The 22,516-nt window shown below is 42.9% G+C and overlaps 2 protein-coding genes across 20 annotated transcripts in view; one reads left to right on the top strand and one right to left on the bottom strand.

Moving 5' to 3' along the window:
- LOC110486362 (glucosidase 2 subunit beta) overlaps nucleotides 1-3,000 on the top strand; it is a 9,242-nt gene extending 6,242 nt beyond the window's left edge. For both annotated transcript variants that reach the window (XM_021557889.2, XM_021557890.2), the window contains exons 12-18: nucleotides 16-106; nucleotides 314-383; nucleotides 604-693; nucleotides 812-886; nucleotides 1,005-1,104; nucleotides 1,354-1,516; nucleotides 2,422-3,000. In XM_021557889.2, the coding sequence (XP_021413564.2) occupies nucleotides 16-106; nucleotides 314-383; nucleotides 604-693; nucleotides 812-886; nucleotides 1,005-1,104; nucleotides 1,354-1,500 (573 nt within the window). In that variant the 3' untranslated portion in view covers nucleotides 1,501-1,516; nucleotides 2,422-3,000. The remainder of the gene's footprint in view (nucleotides 1-15; nucleotides 107-313; nucleotides 384-603; nucleotides 694-811; nucleotides 887-1,004; nucleotides 1,105-1,353; nucleotides 1,517-2,421) is intronic.
- LOC100136169 (ELAV-like protein 3) lies at nucleotides 2,888-22,516 on the bottom strand. Of its 18 annotated transcripts, none has more exons than XM_036941071.1 (8): nucleotides 22,068-22,516; nucleotides 14,509-14,749; nucleotides 14,252-14,355; nucleotides 11,770-11,923; nucleotides 9,830-10,058; nucleotides 9,623-9,676; nucleotides 9,172-9,210; nucleotides 2,888-8,339 (listed from the first exon to the last, which is right to left on the bottom strand). In XM_036941071.1, exons 1-8 carry the CDS (start codon nucleotides 22,083-22,085, stop codon nucleotides 7,991-7,993), a joined length of 1,188 nt encoding a protein of 395 aa, XP_036796966.1. In that variant the 5' UTR covers nucleotides 22,086-22,516; the 3' UTR covers nucleotides 2,888-7,990. The 18 variants fall into 18 exon arrangements, with proteins under 18 accessions (XP_036796966.1, XP_036796971.1, XP_036796968.1 ...); XM_036941076.1 differs by having other exon boundaries at nucleotides 2,888-8,318; XM_036941073.1 differs by having other exon boundaries at nucleotides 9,830-10,055.

Below are 22,516 nucleotides of genomic sequence, written 5' to 3'. Positions count from 1 at the left end.
ATGTTTGCTTATCAGGTCCCTCCCACCGTGCAGACCCCAGAGAAAAGAGAGGACGATGAGGTGTCCATGCCACCGTACGACACAGAGACCCAGAGCCTTATTGATGGTGCATACAGTCATCTGTTTTACAATCTGGGCTTAGTCCTGCACTATCTTAAACAGGGACACAATTTGTGTTTGTCTGAATATACAAAGTAGGGGGTTCAGATGATATTAAGCGTAAATGTCTGAATTGTGATTTTCCGTGCTGTGGAATTGTATGTCTCATTGGTCTGTCCTTTTGAGGTTGCGCTTCGTTGTCTTTGTTCCTCAGCTGCCCAGAAAGCCAGGGATGATTTTGATGAAGCTGAGAGGGCTCTCCGGGAAGTGGACGATCAAATGAAGTGAGATTGCAACCACAATGCTTAATCTCTGCTGGCTTTGGCAACAACTGTATGTTAGTTCTTGCAACACAAAAACTACTCATGATGATACTCAACATGCAAACACTACACAAGCATACAAGTACAGGTTGTATTATTATGTTTGAAAACACAAATTAATGTACCCTGTGACTGCAAGTCAATCATTAATCTGTGATCCTGAATGTATTTCAATCTGCAGGAACCTTGAGAAGGAGATTGGTTTTGACTTTGGGCCAAGTGCAGAATTTGCTTACCTCTACAGCCAGTGCTATGAATTATCCACAAGCGAGTACGTATACTTCATCTATCTTTGTAAATACTCATAGTCTGTCTATGAGAGAAATGTGAAACCGTTTGAGTCTACCAAAGATTAAATCTTAGACTCTGCCCCTCTTCTTTTTCATCAGGTACATCTACAGGCTGTGTCCATTCAATAGGGTCTCCCAGAAACCTAAGTTTGGGGGATCAGAGACCAACCTTGGGTAAGAGAACCTCTTCACTTCATTCTACCGGAGCCTTTAACTGTTCAAGTGACTGTGGTCCTTCTAAAACCGTTAAGATTGTTAGTGGTCATTGTCTCTGTCTCTGTCCTCGTTGTAGCTTGTGGGGACAATGGGCTGGTCCTGAAGACAATTTATACTCTGTGATGAAGTATGACCATGGGCAGGGGTGCTGGCAGGGCCCCAACAGGTCCACCACAGTAAGTATATCTCCTCCAGTCCACTTCCCTCCCAGCCTAATGCTGCACCTTTATGACAGTCTAATATGCTGAGAGCATATGAAGAGTATTAAGTCAAATCATGTTTCATGTGGTGCTGGGGTGCTGTGTGGGGAATTGGCATGATAATTCACACTAAGTGCACAGGTCCCTACTCCTGAGGTACTGCTGACCCACAACATATCCTGTGAATATAGTGAAGGGTTAATGTTGTCCCTCTGTGTGGGTCAGGTGAAGCTGACGTGTGGGAAGGAGACGGTGGTGACGTCTACGTCAGAACCCAGTCGCTGTGAGTACCTCATGGAGTTCACCACCCCCGCCGTGTGCCAGGAGCCAGCCAGCCTGGACGAAGTACTGCACGGACACACAGAGCTGTAGTGCTCCCCACCAACAGGTAAGCTAGCTACAAGCCAGGCCCATTGGACTTATAGAGCAGTGGAGCACTTTATAATTACATGTGGATATCAACTTTTTATAAATACTGTTCATAGGCCTGGCACGGTAATTGTTTAATCATGTACACTACAATTATGGACAGCAACCACTGGGGGGGGGGAAATGACATTCATAATCGTTTTAATACATACATTTTTTAAAACTTCAAGTTGTCTTTCAATCATCACTACTCTGCATGTCTCTTGAGCTTGGCTCTCACTAGCTAACTTAGAAACATTGTATCAACTGTTGGCTCCAGCCCACATAGTTGTATTTGTGCAGTGGAGAAGTGTTTAGGTGTTTAGTCAACATTTTGCTGCATTTATCTTCAAATAGATCTGACATAAATGGCATTCAAGTCCACCTAGTTGGATGAGCCAATCTAGATAATGCTTACTTCCCTCATCTGGTTACGTAGCTTAACTCTGGTCGAGTAGCTTAATTTAAAACAGTGCAAATAAGTGTAGGCCGTCATTGTTAATAAGACTTTGTTCTTAACTGACTGCCCTAGTTAAAGGTTGCATTTAAAAAATGTAAAATAAATGAAGTGCTAGCTACTGTACACAAAGCAAGGAGGCACGAGCAAGCAGGAAAATGAGAAGACACCAAAACTGAAGATGTTAACGGGACAAAGGAAGGCATGCATTGTGCAAGGAGCCAGTCTTGACTTGGTAGGACATCCTTGCACATGTATTTGATCATTTTTACATAAAAATGATTAAGTTGGTAATTTCACGATGGCAAAAGCAAACATTTTATGAGAAGTAAGGCACTGTGCGACATTTCCAAGCGGTCAAAACCATTTTGTTTCTGAGATGATTTCTTGCCACGACTGTTATTTTCAAGCAGACATTTCTCTCTCAGGTTTCTCTTTATGGACTACATGCTAGCCTCACCCTGTTCTGCTCTGCAACAACCAGCTGCTGCACTCAGGCTTCACAAACTGGAAGATGAAGATTCAAAATGGTTGCATGTTCTTTACTCCTACTTGTCTGTTGCTTTAACTTGTTTGTCTAGGTTTAATGTTTCAATTAGATAAAAATAGTCATTCCATTAACCAAAAAAAGGAAGTAGAATTTGAATATGCTGAATCATTTTCTCCTGTGTTCTACTTTGCCAATCAACAAAAGTTGTACTATCTAAGCAGGATAGTCAGTATAATTTTAACTATGCTATGTTGGCTCTAATACTACAGTAGATGATTATGCCAATGATGTGCATTATGACGATGGTGGGCAGTTTGTCTTATGCGCATCAATGGTTTTGCATTGTTACCCTCTGGAAATGACAACGCTCAATGTCATCTTGTAAAAACAACATGGGTCACTCAGATTTGTAACCTTTTATTTTTTTTTCTGGCATGTAAAGTACAAATAATTAAACAATTCCATGAAAAAGTCTTCAAGCGTCTTCAGCTGAAATCCCAGTAATAAATATCCTAAACTGAAAGGTTTATTATTTTCTTTGTTACATTTTGTCATTGTTCATTTGGTCATGTTTGGAAGTATGAGATTTTGATATCTTCCTACTGACATTGATACATTGATGCCAGTAGATCTGTTTTGATCATTTTCTCCTTTGATTTGTTCTACCATTCCAGGAAAATGTTGTAAGAATGTCACTAAGTTACTCTTGTGTCCCCTCTTCTAAATAAATAGACACAAAATACAGTTGGTCGAGAAACAGAAGAACCACTGACCCCTTTCCTATAGGAGTAACCCCCCAACGATGCTTTCCTCCTGGCTGCTGTTGGAACTACTGTACATAGAACTGATGTCATGTTGGAGTTCGGTACTATGGTCCTTCTAATAACTACAGTAGTTCCGTTCACCAGCAGTAGGAGGGAAAGCATGCTGAGTGCACATGGAGCCTCAGGCACTGCCTAAGGTCCAGGCTCCGCCCTGGAGCCTACAATAGGCCACACCCCAGGCCCAGCCCATGTCCTGACTGACACTCCCCAGGGTTCTCAGTGGCTGGAAAAACAAGACTGTGATTAGATTAAATAATCAAAAGGTTTTCATTTAACAAGACAAACAGAACACAGGCAGTAAAGGCATAACATCTAGCACACAGCATGTATGTTTATACACTTCAATTAGTTAAATATAGCAGTGCATTCTTTGACTATGGAGAACATTTCCAAATCGTACTTCTAAAGCTGTTTTTTTTTTTATCTATTTGTTCCCTTTTTAAGAAAGAAAATGTAACCACAATTTTGGCAAACTTAAAATCTTTTAAACTTGCAAATATAATGAAATAAACCATAAATATACACAAAACATACTTTATACGAGGCAATAATAAATAGTTTTTAAGTTAACAATAAGTTAAAACTACAAGCTTAAAGTCGCCCAAATAATACAAGTTTGTTGGCGCTATCTTGAATTTTTTCTGTTTAAATTATTTATGTTGCAACAAAAGCTACCACAGACTTTTACAAACACAATTGAACACGTTTTGATTGAAATAAATGTCTAACTAAGTCTAAAATCTGCATACACTAAGAACTGCAACTAATTAAATAATGGAATGAAGAAAGAAAAAATACCCAATCAAAGCAACCAAATAAAATCTTGGACCCATGTGTGTCCCATATGGTAACGTCAACAACACAAATACGCTAAGTTAACATGTGAGTCTTGATATGTAAAAGAAAACAAATTACAGGAAAAATGATATTCTAAAATCGACGTGGGCTAAAACTGATGATATATTAGACAGTATCCCTTTCAAGGTCTTTTCAATTAAATTGCTCTTTTCATTCACCCAATAATAATATGCGGTTAGTTTTAGCTTGCATGTTCAGAGCACTAATCCAGGGCTGGGATTGTGGACATTTTCAGAGCTCTCCATCGGTGCTTGTTTGATTCTCTTTAATGAATCAGTGCATTAACACTTAGATTTCTTTACATTTGATCCTTCCGCCTTTTCCCCACAAACCATTTCAGTGTGATGTTTAATTTCTTTTTCTTTTAAAAAATATATATATCTTTTTGTTCTCAGTCAATATAAAAACAAAGCACATTGCACTTACTGTTCCATAGGAAAGTTTTTTTGTCTTTTTAGATGATTATTTATTGTTGCTCAAACGGTGCAGTACATTTGTCTCCTGCCATTGTCCTTGGCTCTCTACCATATGTAGGTGTGGGAAGAGAAGAGGGTCTCTGTATTGGCTGTGTAAGATGGGACAGTTTGTTGTTGCTCTAGTCTAGGGAGTGGCCTAGGGCCTGTTGTTGGTCTAGGGTGTGGCCTAGGGCCTGTTGTTGGTCTAGGGTGTGGGGAAGCTGGGCTGGAACTCTACCCCATATCACCAGTGGGACGGACTACTTCAACTGCAGCTCAACAACGTGGCCTATTTGCTGTTCTGTTCCCAAAATTCACATCTGGTCTCTTAAAGTGATGCTGTATCAGTCCTACTGTGCTACCTTCTCTTGAGTATGGACACAACTAATTGAATGGGGAAGGGAGGTGTGGAGTTAGATTATGACAGGGTGTTAATGTATGACATTTCATGTTTGTTTTGGTTGTCACACCACCAATATACTACTGGGGCACAGTAAGAAATGGAATGGTCAGAGTTAGACAGAGGCTGAGGGTTCAACTGAAACAGTGCTGTCATACTCTGATTAATTGGATTCCTGTTGTGAGCGGATGGTGTGAGTATTACAGTATTGAGGTTCAAGAGACACTTGTGTGGAACTGTCGTGGTTTTTGCTGAAAGGTGAATTCTTTGTTTACATTGTTGTAGGTTTGTGGTAAGCACCTGTGCAAATGGGCTAAATTATATCTACTCAACAGATATGTTAACCAAAAGATATTAGTCCATTCTGATATAATTTGATATGAACAACAGATATTTCTGCAAGCGCTATGGGGATTTAAAATGATAAGGGATCTTCATGCAATAAATGATAATGGTTTATAGAAGAATTATCAGGGGAGCCGTTAGTAATAGTATAGACTGAATTATTTCTTATTGACACTCATATTCCAAATTCTTTGGCGAAATCTTCATTCAAATAAACCTAATCATCTTTGCATTGAAAGGACGCTTTATTGAGAATCTACTTCAAGCCTTTCTGTTTCGAACCAGCCCAAGGTGTCTGTGAGGACTGACTGTCTTTACTGCAGCCTGATTTAAGTGTCTCCTGTGAAAGCGATAACACTTCACTGTACAATCATTGAAGCAACACTGAATGTACGCAACTTCAGAGAAAGTGATATGTGTTTGTCTAGTTTACACTCAAAGATTGCAGTATTAGTAATGCAGATTTGTCTCTGTAACGTTTGATGCCTAATCATTGAATTGGTTTGTGTTGATGTGTATTTGTTCTATTCCGATGTCTTTGTGTTTGCTATTTCAATAGTTTGTTTATAGGTTGTGGTTGAAAAAGTAAGGTTGTGTGAGAACTTTTCTTCATCGCCCCCTTCCCTCGACCCCCACCTATACACCGCATGCACGCGCTCATCCCTCTCAAAGATCAAAGGGCTTAAAATACAGCCATGCGGTGTCCCAGTTTTTCAGAGTTTTAAGAATCTGTAAAAATTCAGCACAAGGTCTTGTTCATTTTGTATGTATAAAAATAGATTTATCTCTAAAGTAATCCTTTCAAAGAGATGGTTGTCCTCTTTGGCTAACACAGCGTTATTTAGAAAAGCAAAAATGTCTTGAACACACTTTACCTTATTTAATCTATTATATGCAGATGTCTTTATATTGTAATCCTATCACTCCCCATGAAACGTCTCGTCAGATGTTTCTAACAGACAGTCGCCAAGACTATTTTGTTGTTATATTTTCATCAAGGGGTGTCATAAATTATTTCCATGGGTTTGTTGATATTTTTTAAATTCCAGCTAGGTGATAGTGCCGATCAGATGTTGCAAATCAACAAAAAATTATTTTTGAGTTTCCAATGTGAGATGAACAAACTTGTCACTGTTGGTTTCTGCAGGCTTGGTTTCTTCTATTTTGACAGGGCAGGCAGGGTTACAATGAGAGTGAATAGAAACTGATTCTCATGAGCTTCTATAAAGTGTCATATACGGGGTCTGAAGGAAACTGAGGAGTGTTTAGTAAACTGAGGAATAGGCAAGAAGCTGTCTCACCCTCTACGACTCAGTGAGGAGATATCACTGCTCAGAGTCATAACGGAATCTCAACCTAAGTCAAAACTACCGTCCTCTCGATCTGATCTGTGCGTAATGGTGATGTTGAGCCTACTTAGCCAGGCCAATCATTTCCACTGAATTGTAAAAACCTTCTCATTCCCTTGGAGGGGTGTTATATCTGGTTGGGTGTTTTGGTAAAGTGGCTCTGTGATTTTGGTGAAATGACTGCTCTAAACTCACGGTCCCTAGTCTCTCAGAGAATTGTACATGAACACTGTCTCCATGGGAACACTAGCTGGGACAATGTTCTACGTTGTTCACACAGACAGCTCTGCTTGTGGTGGAATCCATCCATTCTACTCTGAATAGAAGAACCAGAGTGAAAAAAAATAGATGTCAGTGATGTGTTGTTTCCCCCCTAACAGGGCTGATGTGTGACTGTGTTGTGTTGTGTAGTGAGGGTGTAATTCTGGTGGCCTTCAGGCTGCTTGTCTTTGTGACCAGTATCTGTTCAGTCTGATAACCTAAATCGTATGGGATCTGTCCTTATTAGGGTAGAGAAACTGCCCTAAAGCGAGTCACAACCTACCTAATGTTCAGCCAGGAAACAGTAGTCAAAGTTTCTAGAAAATGCTTACATACTCGGCTATTATAACCACCTTAAATATTGAATATATAGTTATATTTTAATATATGTATATAAGAGAACACTGTTTTTAATTAATTTTCTTTGATCTAAAAAAAATCACTGATTCAAAATGCCCAAGTGTAAAAAAAAAAGTGACTACACTCTCTCCAGCAAGATAATGGGATAGTTCGTGGGGTAAGAGTTTGGGGTTTAAATTGCACATGTTTGTAGTTCATTTTAGATTTTTGATCATTTTGTTTCAGCAGTTTTTGTCATTATTTGCCTGAATTCAATCAAAGCACTCAGCACACATTCTCTGTCACATTCGTTAGACTGTCTCCCTCATCGAGGCCTCTTACCCCCACCCCCAGAGACCAACTACACAACGCACCCCCACTAATTCAATCCAGGCAAACGTAGGGAAGGACTAGCATGTTGTGTAAAGAGAAAAGAAAAACTCTACTAGTGTATTTGTTTGAAACTCTGACTTTGTGTATGTTTGTATGTGTAAATATGTCTAATAGTGTGTGCATGTCTGATAGTGTGTGTATGTATGTGTATAGGGCTGTGTATGGGTGAGTGTGCATCAGAGAGAGAGACTCAGTCCAGGCCCATGTAGAGTGATAGTAACAGGGAGCTCAGTGGCGCTCCCTGCTGGCTGAAGGAGCTGGCGTCAGCTAACAGCTCTCTCTCTCAGGCCTTGTGTTGCTTGCTGGTCTTGAAGGAGACCTGCAGCACGCGGTCTCCCAAGCGGTAGCCGTTGAGACTAGCGATGGCCATGGCTGCCTCGTCATAGTTGGTCATGGTGACGAAGCCGAAGCCCTTACATTTGTTGGTGGTGAAGTCACGGATGACCTTGACGTTTGTGACGGCGCCGAAGGGCCCAAACAGCTGCCACAGGACGCTTTCGTCAGCCTCGGGCGATAGGTTGTAGACGAAGATGCACCAGCCGGCTCCGGTAGGCCCGGTCAGGTTGACTCCCGCCAGGCTGGTCATGCTGTCGATGGTGATGGGGGAGAACCTAGGAAGGAGAGAGGGAGAACTACATTGGGTGTCATTCTGAAGTTCCACACAGCAATCATCTTTCTATATACTGGCCATGTTTCTAGCTATGATATGCGCTGAAGGCTTGGTAGTCGGAGGGGCATGGAGTCTGTCTGGTGACCCAATCGATCTCCATCCCCACTTTTTCTGCAGTGAGTAGATAGATAAATATATGTGTGGGCAGGGCACCACAGTGGTTCCAGACTACCTGCTTCCACACAAAACAGCACACCGCTTCTATGACACACAAACACCCACGCTCTGCATATTTTAGTCATAGTCTCTGCTGACCAAAGCCTCTGCGAAGATTAGACACAGAAATCACAATGTTTAACGGAAATCACAATATTGAACAAAACACAGAAACCTAGAGAGGGATGAAAGCAAATTCGAATCAAATCATAGGAAAATTGGAGCAAACAGAAGAAGACGCAAACTCAATCTGGTATGTCCATGCTGGCGGAATAAAGGGGACATTAAAGCAAAACCGAAACTGATAATGTTAGTTCATAAAGAAATACACACACATCAGATCCATTACGTAATCAAACCAAAAGATTATAAACAAAGCCATGCCAGAATACCCTGCTGTTAGACAACCCTAGACACTGCATATTTAGATGTGTTATACTGTCTGGACTGGTTGTTACATAACTTCTCAGTTTAATGGGCAGTGTGAATAGGGAATTAGGGAACATTTTCATAATCTGTCATTTCAAGGTGAAGGCAGCAGGTGGTATTCCAGTCACTTTGTTTGAGGTTTGTTCTTAGGCATGGATGTTTTTTTTTGTATCTTTTTTTATTTTACAAAGTACACCTTTGGCATTTACCTCTTGACTCCGTAGCTGGCGTTTAGTAAATTGTCGAGTCTGCAACGCAAGAGGGAGAAATGAAGGGGGTGGAGACGTTAGTGGTGAGGTCTGAGAGGAGGAAGGCCTTTTAACATGCTGCTCCTGCTCCTCTGCCAGCTGGCCTCCAGAGGGCGCCCTTCACTGTACTGTAGAGGAGCCGTCTGTCTATCCCAACAGCAACCCATCACAGAGCTCACGTCCTAGCCTTGGCGAACCACAACAACGCACTATGCAAATCAGTTTGTGTGTGTGTGTGTGTGTGTGTGTGTGTGTGTGTGTGTGTGTGTGTGTGTTGGAGATCTGCATTATCTGATTCATTTAAATGTAATTTCGTCATCTTGTTTAGTAGATACTATGTTATTTGACTGGTTTGGAGCACTTTGCTTTGTTTTCATTTGATTTGTGCTTTGATACATTGGGGGTCTCTTACATTGGTTTTGTGCTGTTATTTGGATCTGGTCCCTTTCCAAATGGAGGGATGAGGCTGCAGTTTAAAAGAAAGTCAAGAAAAAAGAGGGAGAGAAAGAGAGGAAGATAGGATGAGCGAGCGCCGTAGTGCTCGTTCCAGCAGGGCAGGTGTGTCGGGTCAGATGACAGACAGGTCAGAGCAGGGATTGGGTGGTGGTGGGGGCAGTACCTGAAGCGCTGAGTCTGGTGGTGCAGAGGGCCAGTGTAGCGGCGTGCAGCGGTCTGGTACAGCTGGGTGAGCAAGGCCTGGCCCGTCTTCTGGCTGGGGTTGTTGGCGAACTTCACCGTGATGGGTTCGGCTGCGCCCAGGGGCTTCTGGCCATTCAGGCCCTTGATGGCCTCTTCCGCCTCGTTCCGCTTGTCAAACCGGATGAAGCCCACTCCTCGCGATATACCTGCTCCGGGGTCAGAAAGCAAGCTAATGTTAGCACCTGAGGGGTGAGGAGGGGTGAGTCATGACTCTGACTTGGTCCAATGAGATGGGAAAGGTTAGAGTAGGGTTAGAGTTGGTTAGGGGGAGGTAAGTTAGAGTAGGTAAGAATAAGTCCATGGTAGGTCAGGGGTATGTTAGAGTAGAATTAGGGTAGGTCAGGGGTACGTTAGACTAGAGTTATGGTAGGTCAGGGGTATGTTAGAGTAGAGTTAGGGTAGGTCAGGGGTACGTTAGACTAGAGTTAGGGTAGATCAGGGGCACTTTAGACTAGAGTTAGGGTAGGTCAGGGATACGTTAGACTAGAGTTATGGTAGGTCAGGGGTACGTTAGACTAGAGTTAGGGTAGGTCAGGGGTATGTTAGAGTAGAGTTAGGGTAGGTCAGGGGTACGTTAGAGTAGAGTTAGGGTAGGTCAGGGGTATGTTAGAGTAGAGTTATGGTAGGTCAGGGGTATGTTAGAGTAGAGTTAGGGTAGGTCAGGGGTACGTTAGAGTAGAGTTATGGTAGGTCAGGGGTACGTTAGACTAGAGTTAGGGTAGGTCAGCGGTACGTTAGACTAGAGTTGAGGTATGTTAGAGTAGAGTTAGGGTAGGTCAGGGGTACGTTAGAGTAGAGTTAGGGTAGGTCAAGGGTATGTTAGACTAGAGTTAGGGTAGGTCAGGGGTATGTTAGAGTAGAGTTAGGGTAGGGTATGTCAGGGGTACGTTAGATTAGAGTTAGGGTAGGTCAGGGGTATGTTAGAGTAGAGTTAGGGTAGGTCAGGGGTATGTTAGAGTTAGAGTAGGTCAGGGGTACATTAGATTAGAGTTAGGGTAGGTCAGGGGTACATTAGATTAGAGTTATGTTAGGTCAGGGTTATGTTAGATTAGAGTTATGGTAGGTCAGGGGTACGTTAGATTAGAGTTAGGGTAGGTCAGGGGTACGTTAGATTAGAGTTAGGGTAGGTCAGGGGTATGTTAGACTAGAGTTAGGGTAGGTCAGGGGTATGTTAGAGTAGAGTTAGGGTAGGTCAGGGGTATGTTAGAGTAGAGTTAGAGTAGGACACTGGTATGTCAGATTAGAATTAGGGTAGGTCAGGGGTACGTTAGAGTAGAGTTAGGGTAGGTCAGGGGTATGTTAGATTAGAGTTAGGTTAGGTCAGGGGTAAGTTAGATTAGAGTTAGGGTAGGTCAGGGGTATGTTAGAGTAGAGTTAGGGTAGGTCAGGGATACGTTAGATTAGAGTTAGGGTAGGTCAGGGGTATGTTAGACTAGAGTTAGGGTAGGTCAGGGGTATGTTAGAGTAGAGTTAGGGTAGGTCAGGGGTATGTTAGAGTTAGAGTAGGTCAGGGGTATGTTAGAGTAGAGTTAGGGTAGGTCAGGGGTACGTTAGATTAGAGTTAGGGTAGGTCAGGGGTACGTTAGATTAGAGTTAGGGTAGGTCAGGGGTATGTTAGAGTAGAGTTAGGGTAGGTCAGGGGTACGTTAGATTAGAGTTATGGTAGGTTAGGGGTACATTAGACTAGAGTTATGGTAGGTCAGGGGTAGGTTAGACTAGAGTTAGGGTAGGTCAGGGGTACGTTAGAGTAGAGTTAAAGTAGGTCTGGTGTATGTTAGAGTAGGTCAGGGGTACGTTAGAATAGGCTAATGGTAGGTTAGAGCAGGGGTCAGTTGCGCCAGAAGTGAGTTAAGGCTGTACCTGTAACCTGGTCCACCAGGATGCGGGAGGTGATGATGCGTCCGTACTGGGAGAACAGCTGCTCCATGTCCTTCTGGGTCATGGTCTTAGGCAGACCGCTCACATAGAGGTTGGCATCACGGATAGATGCTGAACTGGGACGGGCGTACGATACCTACAGCACATCAAAGAAACACACATTTTAATACTGATATCAAATCAAAGGTTTCCCATATCTTTACATAAAACCATATAGTCATTTTTTTATTTACCCAGGTAAGTTGAGTGAGAACACATTCTCATTTACAACAACAACCTAGGGGAATAGATGAATGATCCAATTTTAAACTGGGGATGATTAGGTGACATTATGAGGGCCAGATTACCAGGGTTAACACCCCTACTCTTACAATAAGTGCCATGGGATCTTTAAGTGACCACAGAGAGTCAGGACACCCATTTAACATCCCATCCAAAAGACAGCACTTTACACAGGGCATGTCCCTAGTCACTGCCTTGGGGAATTGGGATATTTTTTTTAGACCAGGGGAAAGAGTGCCTCCTACTGGCCCTCCAACACCACTTCAAGCAGCATCTGGTCTCTCATCCAGGGACTGACCAGGACCAACCCTGCTTAGCTTCAGCAAAAAGCCAGCAGTGGGATGCAGGGTGGTATGCTGCTGGCCTTGTAGCCATGCATGAATATTCATTTTACTCGTCTTTTTTGTCAATGTGTGTGACTGTTTTTTGGAACGCTTTGTGACTGATTGTGTCCACCGTTCTGCAAAGTTAACATTAGTATTCTATGGTGAGACTATAGTGTGACTTAGATTGATTATGAAAATGTCTACACATTAATGCGTTGGCGTGTATGAAAGCCAGTGAGAGAGTATGATCGATAGTGAGAGTCAGTGCATTGTTGTGAGTGGTCTGTCTGTTTGTTTCGGATGGAGGGAGAGGGAGCAAGTGTTGCCAGAGATAGGCTGATCTCCCCTCCCTCTCCTGCCTCTTTCCTTTGTTTCCAGCCTCGAGGGAGAACAGCTCCACTGGCAACCAGCAAACAATATAAATAGATCACAAGACAGCATCCCCGACTGTCAACTCACTAAAACATTCACTCCTTATTATATAAACACATACTCGCATATACAAGTACAGTATAACTTGAATGAATGTGTTTTAGATATAAATATGGGACATTTCTAGTGACAGTTAACATTTAGATTGACATGTCCAGACAATATAGAGTATTATCATGCCTCGCACAACACATAGCCAATGGATGTATTTGACCCATTGAGTGTAGAGAGTAAAGTTTTCCTCATTCTAAATGGTGCAGTGAGTGTGCAGGACTCCAGTATTGTGTACAATGCGCGTGGACAGGGTGTGTGATGGAGTGATTGGGGGTGCTAGAGAATGGGAGAGGGGTAGCGGAGGCTTCCCTATAATTAACCCTCTCCCTTTCTCTCCCACAGTACAGATGGTGCCTGCAGCCCATATGGCCCCTAATCCTGCCATTGGCATTCTGCTCCCCAAGCTACTTCCTACCCTTTACTCCTCCTGCCCCCTCCCGCCATCTTACAATGCTTTGGTGGAAATATGACATTTGCTTGGTCATTGTTTTATGGCTGTATAATATTCATTGATTTTCAAAATAGCCCTCCTGATAATATAAATATATATATATATATATATATTTTAACAATTGTAATAACAACATTAACAACAATATCAATAACAACCACAAAATTTATACATTTTCTGTCATTTATATCGGCCCAATTATTTTTATATCATATTACTAACAGTAGTAATAATGTTATTATTGCCCCCTAAATACAATATGTGTATTTGTACAGTAACGTAACTGAAATAAGGATTAACAATATGATTGCCACCTGTCTGTATAACTCCAACAGCCCAACCCAGCTCCTGATGCTGTTGACTCTCTCTGCCCCAGTCTTTCAGAAGTCTGATTTGAACTAAGCCTGCACTTTATCCCAATCTATGATCTACTTTGATCAGGTGGGAGGAGGGGGGCCGGAGGGACGGATGGAGTAGTGTTTAATCTGCCCCCCTCACCTCCTCCCCCTCCCACTCCTTCCCCCCATCCATATTGGGGACAAAGAAGCCCCCTAATTAGGCCAGATTGGAGGCAGATGGGGGAGCCTGAACTGACCCCCGTGCCCCACAGTGAGACTCCCTGATTACATTTCCATCACAATCACCTCTGCATGCTGCTAGCCCCTTGCTTTCTGACCTCCACTCTCCCTCTCTCCACTCTCCCTCTCTCATTTCTTGTTCTGCTCACTTCCTTTGTTCCTGCGACCCCTCCTGTTTTTTCCTCCTTCCCCTCTTGTCACGTCTGCCTCTCTCTGCCTCTCTCGCCACCTCCCTTTCTTTGAGTTGCTCCCTGCCTTTCTCCTGGTCTTCCGCAGCGTATTGAAGCAGTGAAGATGGAGAGTGGCGCAGGTTGAAAAGCAGGAAGGACAGGTGCTCTTACCTTAATTGTTTTGGTCTGCAGTTTGAGACCGTTGAGAGTGTTGATGGCCTTGTCTGCGTCATTGGGATCCACATAGTTTACGAACCCATAGCCCAAACTCTGGCCTAAATCGTTGAAAACAGATATCGATAATGGTCCTTTAGAAACTGCTTTTGCACCAAAATAACTGTACCAACAGGTACATATGCTGTATGTGATTATTTGTTATCCTCCAACTAGAAATAGATTTGGTTTGTCTGTCTATTCATCAACTGTACCTGCTGAAGCATCATGAATACCTGTAATCTTGTCTCGGACCAGTTTGCAGGATTCGATCTCTCCAATGCTACCGAACAGGCTCTTGAATTCCTCCTGGGTCATGTTCTGAGGCAGGTAGTTGACGATTAGGTTGGTCTTGCTGTCGTCTGTGGCACCGTTGGTGCTGATGACTGGCCCGTTAGGCAGGCTGGTTCCGCTCGGACCGTTGGACACCTGGGTTTCCATGGTGCTGATTATCTGCTGAGGAAAAGGAAGAATATAGAACCCTGTGTACAAATAATATACATCCGCAGTAATAACACACAGTAGAGTAATGGTGGGCTGTTGTTAGTAGGCCTTTAATATAGGCCCATTGAATGAATGTCCGCTCTGTCATTGTCAGCTATGGAAGAGGTCAGACATCAGCTGAGGGGGTGGAAGGATGCGAGGCAGGGATAGCAGTAGGCTACACACAGACCCCTCTCTACCCCCCCTCCTGCTCTTTCTCTCTCTCGCTGCCTCTGGCCCTGCAGATGTCACAGTCCTTTTTCCCCGTTTCCTCCTCCCATCCCCCAGCCTCCATCCATCCATCCAGCCACAGAGTCGAACAGCATTACATCATTACAGGGTCCTAAGTATTGGTGGTGGTGGGGCAGGTGGAGCAGTGGGCGTTGGGACGGGGAGGTTGACATGGCAGACAAAAGAGAAAGTGACATTGTCTAATCTGCTCAGGCCTAACGTCTCTGAAGGCTGTCATGTAGCCACATGGAACGTTTCAACCCCAAAAATACATTCTGGCTTTTAGTGTGCTCACTTTCTTTTGTAAGTGCGTGTTTTGTGACTCTGACTCAAACTGTGGATGGAGTGAGTGAGTGTGTATTTGTGCCCACTAGAGGTGTGTTGGTGTCATTGTGTGTTGCTCTGGAGTACACCATGTTGCTTCATTTGACCCACAGGGGATTGTCTTCATGGAACAGCTGTGTGTGCAGGTCAGAAACTAAACTTCCCGCTATCTCTCCTTTTCTCTCCCTCTCTCCCTGCTCCATCTATTCCATTCATCCGCTCCTCCTTTTCACCATTCTGTCTCGAATATAACTTTCTTTTGACAGACTGTGTAAACAAGCTAGTACAAATATGTCCTCCCTGTACTACTGGCCTCCTGGGCTCAACCCAAACTGATACAAATATTTTGGCTCCCTGTTCCATTTCCTGGTATAGTGTACCTGGGAAGAGTGGTTTAAATAAGTACCATTATTCAGGCTGGTATCTGTGAGCCTGGCTGGCATGGTGACTGCAGGTCTCTGACTGGTGGGTGTTATAAGGCGTCTACCGCCAAAGCTCCAGAGGTCTCACAGTGTAGCCTAAGCTTCTAGAATTATTTGAGGAAGATACAATATTACCAGCAGTTTTACTACTGTTTGTCTGTTGTTTTGGTTATAGTCTATGTTCGTCATTTTCCCTTTTGCGTGGCAGGGTTTACTTTTGATGTTTATCCATTCAACTTAATGGAGGAGACTGAGTAGTGTTCCTTTCCCCTGCTATGGACATATTACTCTAAAAGCATTCAATGCTTTGATGATATTCCCCAAGCCCTGTTGTAGCTCTTAGTGTCCCCCATCTTGTTTCCCCCCTCCGTGCTCATGCCCCTCTCTGTCTCTCTCTCTCCTCTGTCTCTGTCTCTCCTCCTTCTAACCTGATTTCTGCCTTGAGCTGTACCTTGAACCATGTTGCCCAGGTAACAGCGGCTTCAAGACTGTTGCTAATGGCTGGCTGACTTTTGGTTGTGTGTGTGTGTGTGTGTGTGTGTGTGCGTGTGCGTGTGCGTGTGTGTGCGTGCGCGTGTGCGTGCGTGCGTGGACAGAAAGATAGAGGCAGAGAGAACGAAATAATCCATCTCTGTTGGGCAGATATTGTTTTTCTCCATGTATTAATATTCGATGGCTTTGCGGAAGCGGAGAATATATTTAAGTCAAATTGACATTGACAAGGAGAGAACATCAGAGGGAGAGGAAGCGGGAGATGGAAAGGGAGTGAATTATGACAGCCTAAAAATAAAACACTGCAAACACACATAGCTAAGCAGCACATGAGAGCTGCTGCAAAGTAGACTCGCCATCCATCATACAGTACACATGTTATGGGCTTCTTTGGTCTCGACTAGAGCGGTATGATCTGCTGATCTAGGGACTGCACTGGAACAGAACATGGACAGGGGGTTCTACAATGCCCAGTTAAAAGATCATCCTTCATGCATAATGGGAAAGAACAAATAGTCCACATGGGTATGATAAATAGATTCATAAAATGCATCTATCTAATATGTGTCACCATGTAACACACAAACGTCCGAAACGAATAGAAATATGTATGTTTTCTGAATTTACCACAGAACGGACCAAATAGTACAGCCCTTTGCAGAAAGACACTAAATCCCAGCAAATTTGACTTGTCAACTGAAATAGACCTCAGTGTGGCAGTCCAGGCATCCACAGTGACAAGTTCTAAAGTTATATAATTCCCAGGCTCAGACTGGCCAACAGACACACAGAGGGAGAGACTGGCTGACACAAGCAACATCTAACATCACCCTGAGATCTCCATGCCAACAAGCAGGAGGATGACAAAAACAGAATAGAGTGCTTTTAGGATGCTACAAATAGAACAAGTCGTAATTTTCATCAGAACATGTTAGCCTTTACAAAGAAATTAGTGGAAAATATCAACTACATCCATAACAATATCCAAGTACTGATATGGCAAGGCTGTAGGCAATAACCCATCAGGTCATAGATAAAGGCCCAACCAGCCCACCTCTGATAGGCTAATTCTGTTAATGAATTCTGTTGCTAATCATGATGAATGACAACAAAGAGAGTAACCACACACAAACGCATTAAACACACAACCCCCAACACTTTCAGATTTCTGCTGTTGGTGGGGCCAGCTCTTCTTCTCCTTGTCCCGGCACTAGATGTGCCTTTCTTTTTCTATTTCTGGGACCTGAGAGATCTCCCTTAATATTTAATGGACTGCATCATCAGCATCGCCTACACATGGACCCAGACTCGCACGCAAACAAGAGCCCAGAGCCCTACCTCCTCTCCTCTCTCTGCCTGCCGAGTGGAGTGAGCACAGCACACAGACCACCTACACTTGACAATGCTCAATTTCAAAACACAGCAACATTACATGACCCAAATGTAAATACAGATACGGGCAGCGTCGTCTTCTTCAAATTGTCTTTCTCCTTGTCTATATACATGACTGCTGTTGCTTTCCTACAAATGGAAGATGAAGACCTGTCCTAAGAGGAAAAGCAGCAGTCTGCCACATACAGTATTCAGGCCAGCTTTTGTCATGTCCCGATAAAGGTCAAAGCATATGATGTGATTACCCTTTACGGAAATCACTGTAATTGTATCAGCCAGAAGACTGTGTTCAGATGGAACTGAGATTCTCATGCTAGGCCTCATTGTTCCTAAGTGTACTAATGGGAATTAAGCACAGGTCCATACATTGGAGTCCATACATTGGAGTCAAGACTGCTCTCTACATTCTAAAAAGGGACTTGTCATTAGATTCTTCTGATAATGTCAAATGTGCTTTGCATCGACTCGTTTCATGTTCAGGAACATTCCTAGCATAAAAAAAGAACATTGCTCGGAAGATTGTTATCCGTAAATCAATCCCAAGATAAAATAAATCAGGTTGTGGCAGTAACAAATAAATAGCAAAGAATGGCAGTAGCAAAGAATGGCAGTAGCAAAGAATGGCAGTAGCAAAGAATGGCAGTAGCAAAGAATGGGAGGTCAGGAAGAGGCCTCTGCTGATCTACCTACTGATATGGGGAACTATATTACTGCTACACACACTTCCTGTTAGTGCTACCACTGGTGACAACACTGTCATTCATGGGTGATGCAGTCGCACTGTACTGGGCGAGTCGTGGAAAAAAACCTCTATCTCTGAGTGAGATAATGTAAGAGAGAGAATTAAAAAAGGTTATTTCCTGTTGGCAACAACACCATCAGAAAATAATAGGTTCTGAATATTTCATGTTATTTAGGAGTTGTTGGGTTCTCTTTTTCATCAGTAAAACCCTATTGCAGACACCGTTGTACCACAATACAACCCGCCTAAAATGGTAGTGCATTAGTCTCATTTGAGTAACTTGAACACGAGGAAATACATTTGAAAATCTAATTTCATGGAACCACCAAAGACAGGGGATTCACTAAACTACGGTTTAGCTCAAGAGAAAGGCCTCGATTTTCAATGCTTTTTCCCTCTTTCTCATCCTGGTTTTTAAAATATACATCAATCATTCTTTTGGAAGGCCTGAATCGCAAGTGGATTCTAGGCTGGGGTTGTAAATGGGCCTTCTAAATAACACAGATTACAGGATTATCCTGAACAAAAGGCATTAGCCACACTCTCTACAGCTTAAAGGGATCATGGTGGCAGCTGTAAAACAACAGGACAACACAAGTCACAGCCCAACACTCACAACCTTAGCCTTCATACAGTCAGTAACTAATATTCTGCACTAACACTCATTTTTAATAGATCTATGTATATATCGTTTTCTTTCAGTGTTATATTAGGATGTGATATTTTAAAATAATTCCCCCGTTTGTCAATGCATTTTATGACACAGACATAATCCATGTTGCAAATTCCCTGTGAGTGTGTTTGTGTGTGTAGCTTTCGTTGAAACCAGGGGCGCTATCCAGAGTGCTGAAGTAGGGAGTGGCTTTCAGGCGATTCCGTTTGAGGCCAGAATGCATTGTCCAAAGCATCGAGCCTTTTCTGTGACATTTCAAAATGCTTCATTCGCTTCTTTTCACGCATTTAAAAATGTTTGCATTTATATTACACAACATCGTCTACCCCTTCCCCTTATTTTGTGAAAACAAGACATGTGCGCTCTGTAGGAATTCACAAACCCTAGCGCCTTTTTGCTGAATAAAGGTATTGAAACAACCAAACAAAAGAGCCACCCGTTCCTCCTCTTCTCGCGCGCAGAGACTATGGCAGCTCTATGAATATTAATGTAAACAGTAGCGCTTTGTGTCATGGCCAGGGGCTGCAGGACGCTCCGGGAACAATGAACGCCACAATTGCCAACATCATTTCGCTTCAGTAAGTCAATCATACGCCTAATAATAATAATAATAACAATAATAATGTACAACATATATTTTTAGGACATATTAAGAGGGAAAAATCCAATTCGGCCTACAAAATGATATTCGCTCAGTTTAGTAGATATTTTCTTTGTTGCTGTATTATTTCCACGACCATGGCTGTCAATTACTTCAATTTACGAGGACAGTAGTAGGCTTGGTTATACCATGCATGACTTTCGTGACAACATGGCATTTGAGGTCTCTTATTCTTATGTAGGCCTACGAGTCTATTTCAGTTCCCTATCTTGAAGTAAATCTAGAGTATTTCAAAATAAATCAAAATCTATTTAGGCTAAACCTGATTTTGCCCTCCAGTCATACTCCATTGGTGGATTGATTTTCTAGACGAAATCATTTGACAATACATGTGAATACAGGATACATCTTATATTATAAACTCATAGCGTCAGTTCTATTTAGGCTCGTTTACACTTTGGTGGCCTCTGCTGTCCTTGTCCTTGAATCGCGGAAGTGCCCCGGGAAGGTTATCTGACTCAACTGTTTTATTTGCTTGGCACTGCGGTACAGGCAATGCTCACGGAGGACTGCGGAACATGTGGACAGGAGCTATAGGCCTACGTGCATGACGCTGACTGGGCTCTGGGCCTGCCTGTTAGCCCAGCTCCACGGGCAAACACTGATGAAATAGAAATAGGCTACTATTCAATAAGGACAGCTGAAACATACTGAGGCTATAGGTCTAAGTAATTATCAAGTGGACTATCGATTGAAATAATTGCATTATTATGATCTCAAAGATTTAGGACTTGCAAAATAAGTCTGCTCTTCAGTTTATAAACATGGTTGTGCTCGTGCTGTATTATGTAGGCTACTATATTTTATTTTGGGCCTACACGACCATCGCAGTAGGCTACCAAGTCCCATGGAATGGTCATTCGATAATTTATGTTGGCCTATAATGCGTATAATTTCTAAATGGCCGTATTTGTGTTTTTGGTTGCAACAAATTATTATATCCCTTTGGATATTGTAGCAGCCTATTGTTTAAAATAGAAAATGTGGTTCTACCTGCACCTGTCATTAAAATCTGTAAATTAAGTCGATAGAACATAGGCATAAAGCCTACCTGATAAATATATAGCATTTTATATAAAGCATAAATATAGAGCAAAAAAAGTAGTTATTTAATCACATTTGATATATTTAGCTTGCTCCTTGCACGCCGGATTTACTAAACCATGAGAACAACACAACGGTAAATCATTCCACCTGCTGACAGGAATAAATTGGAGGCAGCGTCATTAAGTCAAGAGGATGTTTGGAGATGAAAGCTTTGAGACCAATAGCCAGCGCGTGCCATCATTACGCGCTCGAGTCCAGCAGAGGCACGCCCAATTCGGCCGTCGGCTATGAGCTAGGCTAATTTAACGCTGCTAAGGCTACATAAACCCTTTAACAGGCGTGATTCAAATGGGCGCTAGTTTTTTTTAAAAATAAGTGTTATGATGGATGGGTAAAAATGGGCTCGTAAAAAAAGAGAAACGCTAGTCGCCATCCCTCGTTTCGCGGCCTCTGAAATTTCCATCCCATTTACTCCGTTGCATCGCAACAAGAACCCTTAGGAATTTTGACTTGCCTGATTCAATCCAAACCAATGTATCCGTAATCCCCCCTCCCCCTCACTGAGTGACTCGACCCTTTTTCTTTGCCTTGCTCTCGATGGGCCCTCAGCCTCCGAGGCATCATGTTTTGTCTCAGAAATCCGTCTCAAGCATCCATGTGCTGTGCCAGGCAGGGCAGGCGGAGAAAGACATTCCTCCCCCCACTACTCTCTACGCCGCTCAGCAGCAGCAGACGCACGCGGCCTCAGCACCCTCTGCCCCCTACGCCCTTATCGAAAAATGTGTATACAAATAATGCAGCCATGGATTTTGATATAGCCTTGGGCCTATGATAAGCAAATATATCGTCCTCTATAAAATGGCAGAATAAATCATTTTGCTCTCCAGCGTCGAAGATGCAGGCAGGGATGGAGCCTCGCGCAGGCAGCCGTGGCGCATCGCTCAGCATGACATTACTAATTGCCAGCATCGATCGTTAATCTTGTCAAGACAATATCCCATAACCGCGTGAGCAGTAGTATAAGCCTATTTAGGCCACTATAGCTTACAAATATTGTGTGTAATACATGTGTGTTTGTTTATACCAGTATTATAGCTAGCTAGCCTATCAAAGATACCATATTGTATCATATTCAATATGTGTATATATACATAGGGCTATATGCATGCATGTATATATGTTTGTGTACAATACAATCAAGTGGAAAACAAAGGGTCTGCGCTCCAGAATGTAGCCTATACAATGCATGCTGTTGCTACAACATCCACCATCCTTGCAAATAGAAGAGAAAAATGAGGCATACGTACAGTAACCATTCTTGACATACAATGAGAGTGATCTAGGTCCTTCTTCGTTTCGCAGGTCTTCAAGCCGTAGGTTGAGTCAATACTATGATCTGTGGTCTTTATATTAGCTGGCCTGTGTATTTACTGTGGAGAGGCCCGTGTCCAAATCCAAAAGAAAAAAAAGAAAAAAGGAAAAAAGACAATGTTCACCAGGGGAATCTCAGCCCTTGGAGATTGGTAGGTGTCCTCTGTAGGGTGAAAATGAGGAGAAAGGGGTTTTCTTCAGGATGATGATGAGGGAGAGCTTTCTCTCCGAGTGGCGTGGGCGACAGTTCAGAAAAAAGAGAAGCAGTGATCCCCAGCAGGGTGTGTCCAGGGGAGGGTGTTGTGGTTCGGCTATGTTCTGTGTGTAATATTCCCAGCTCCTCTTGCAGTCTCCTTCTGTGCCTCTGCTGCAATGTTCTTCTTTT

The sequence above is a fragment of the Oncorhynchus mykiss genome, chromosome 13, assembly GCF_013265735.2.
Source record: "Oncorhynchus mykiss isolate Arlee chromosome 13, USDA_OmykA_1.1, whole genome shotgun sequence".
Lineage (NCBI taxonomy): Eukaryota > Metazoa > Chordata > Actinopteri > Salmoniformes > Salmonidae > Oncorhynchus > Oncorhynchus mykiss.
This window is presented reverse-complemented; position numbering and strand designations above follow the sequence as displayed.

What these genes read in the sequence shown, in the direction of transcription:
- LOC100136169 (XM_036941071.1), bottom strand. An exon ending in CCTGGTGGACCAGGTTACAG is followed by an intron (nt 10,059 to 11,769) that starts GTACAGCCTTAA and finishes CTGACCCCGGAG; the next exon opens with CAGGTATATCGCGAGGAGTG. An exon ending in CACCAGACTCAGCGCTTCAG is followed by an intron (nt 9,677 to 9,829) that starts GTACTGCCCCCA and finishes TTTAAACTGCAG; the next exon opens with CCTCATCCCTCCATTTGGAA.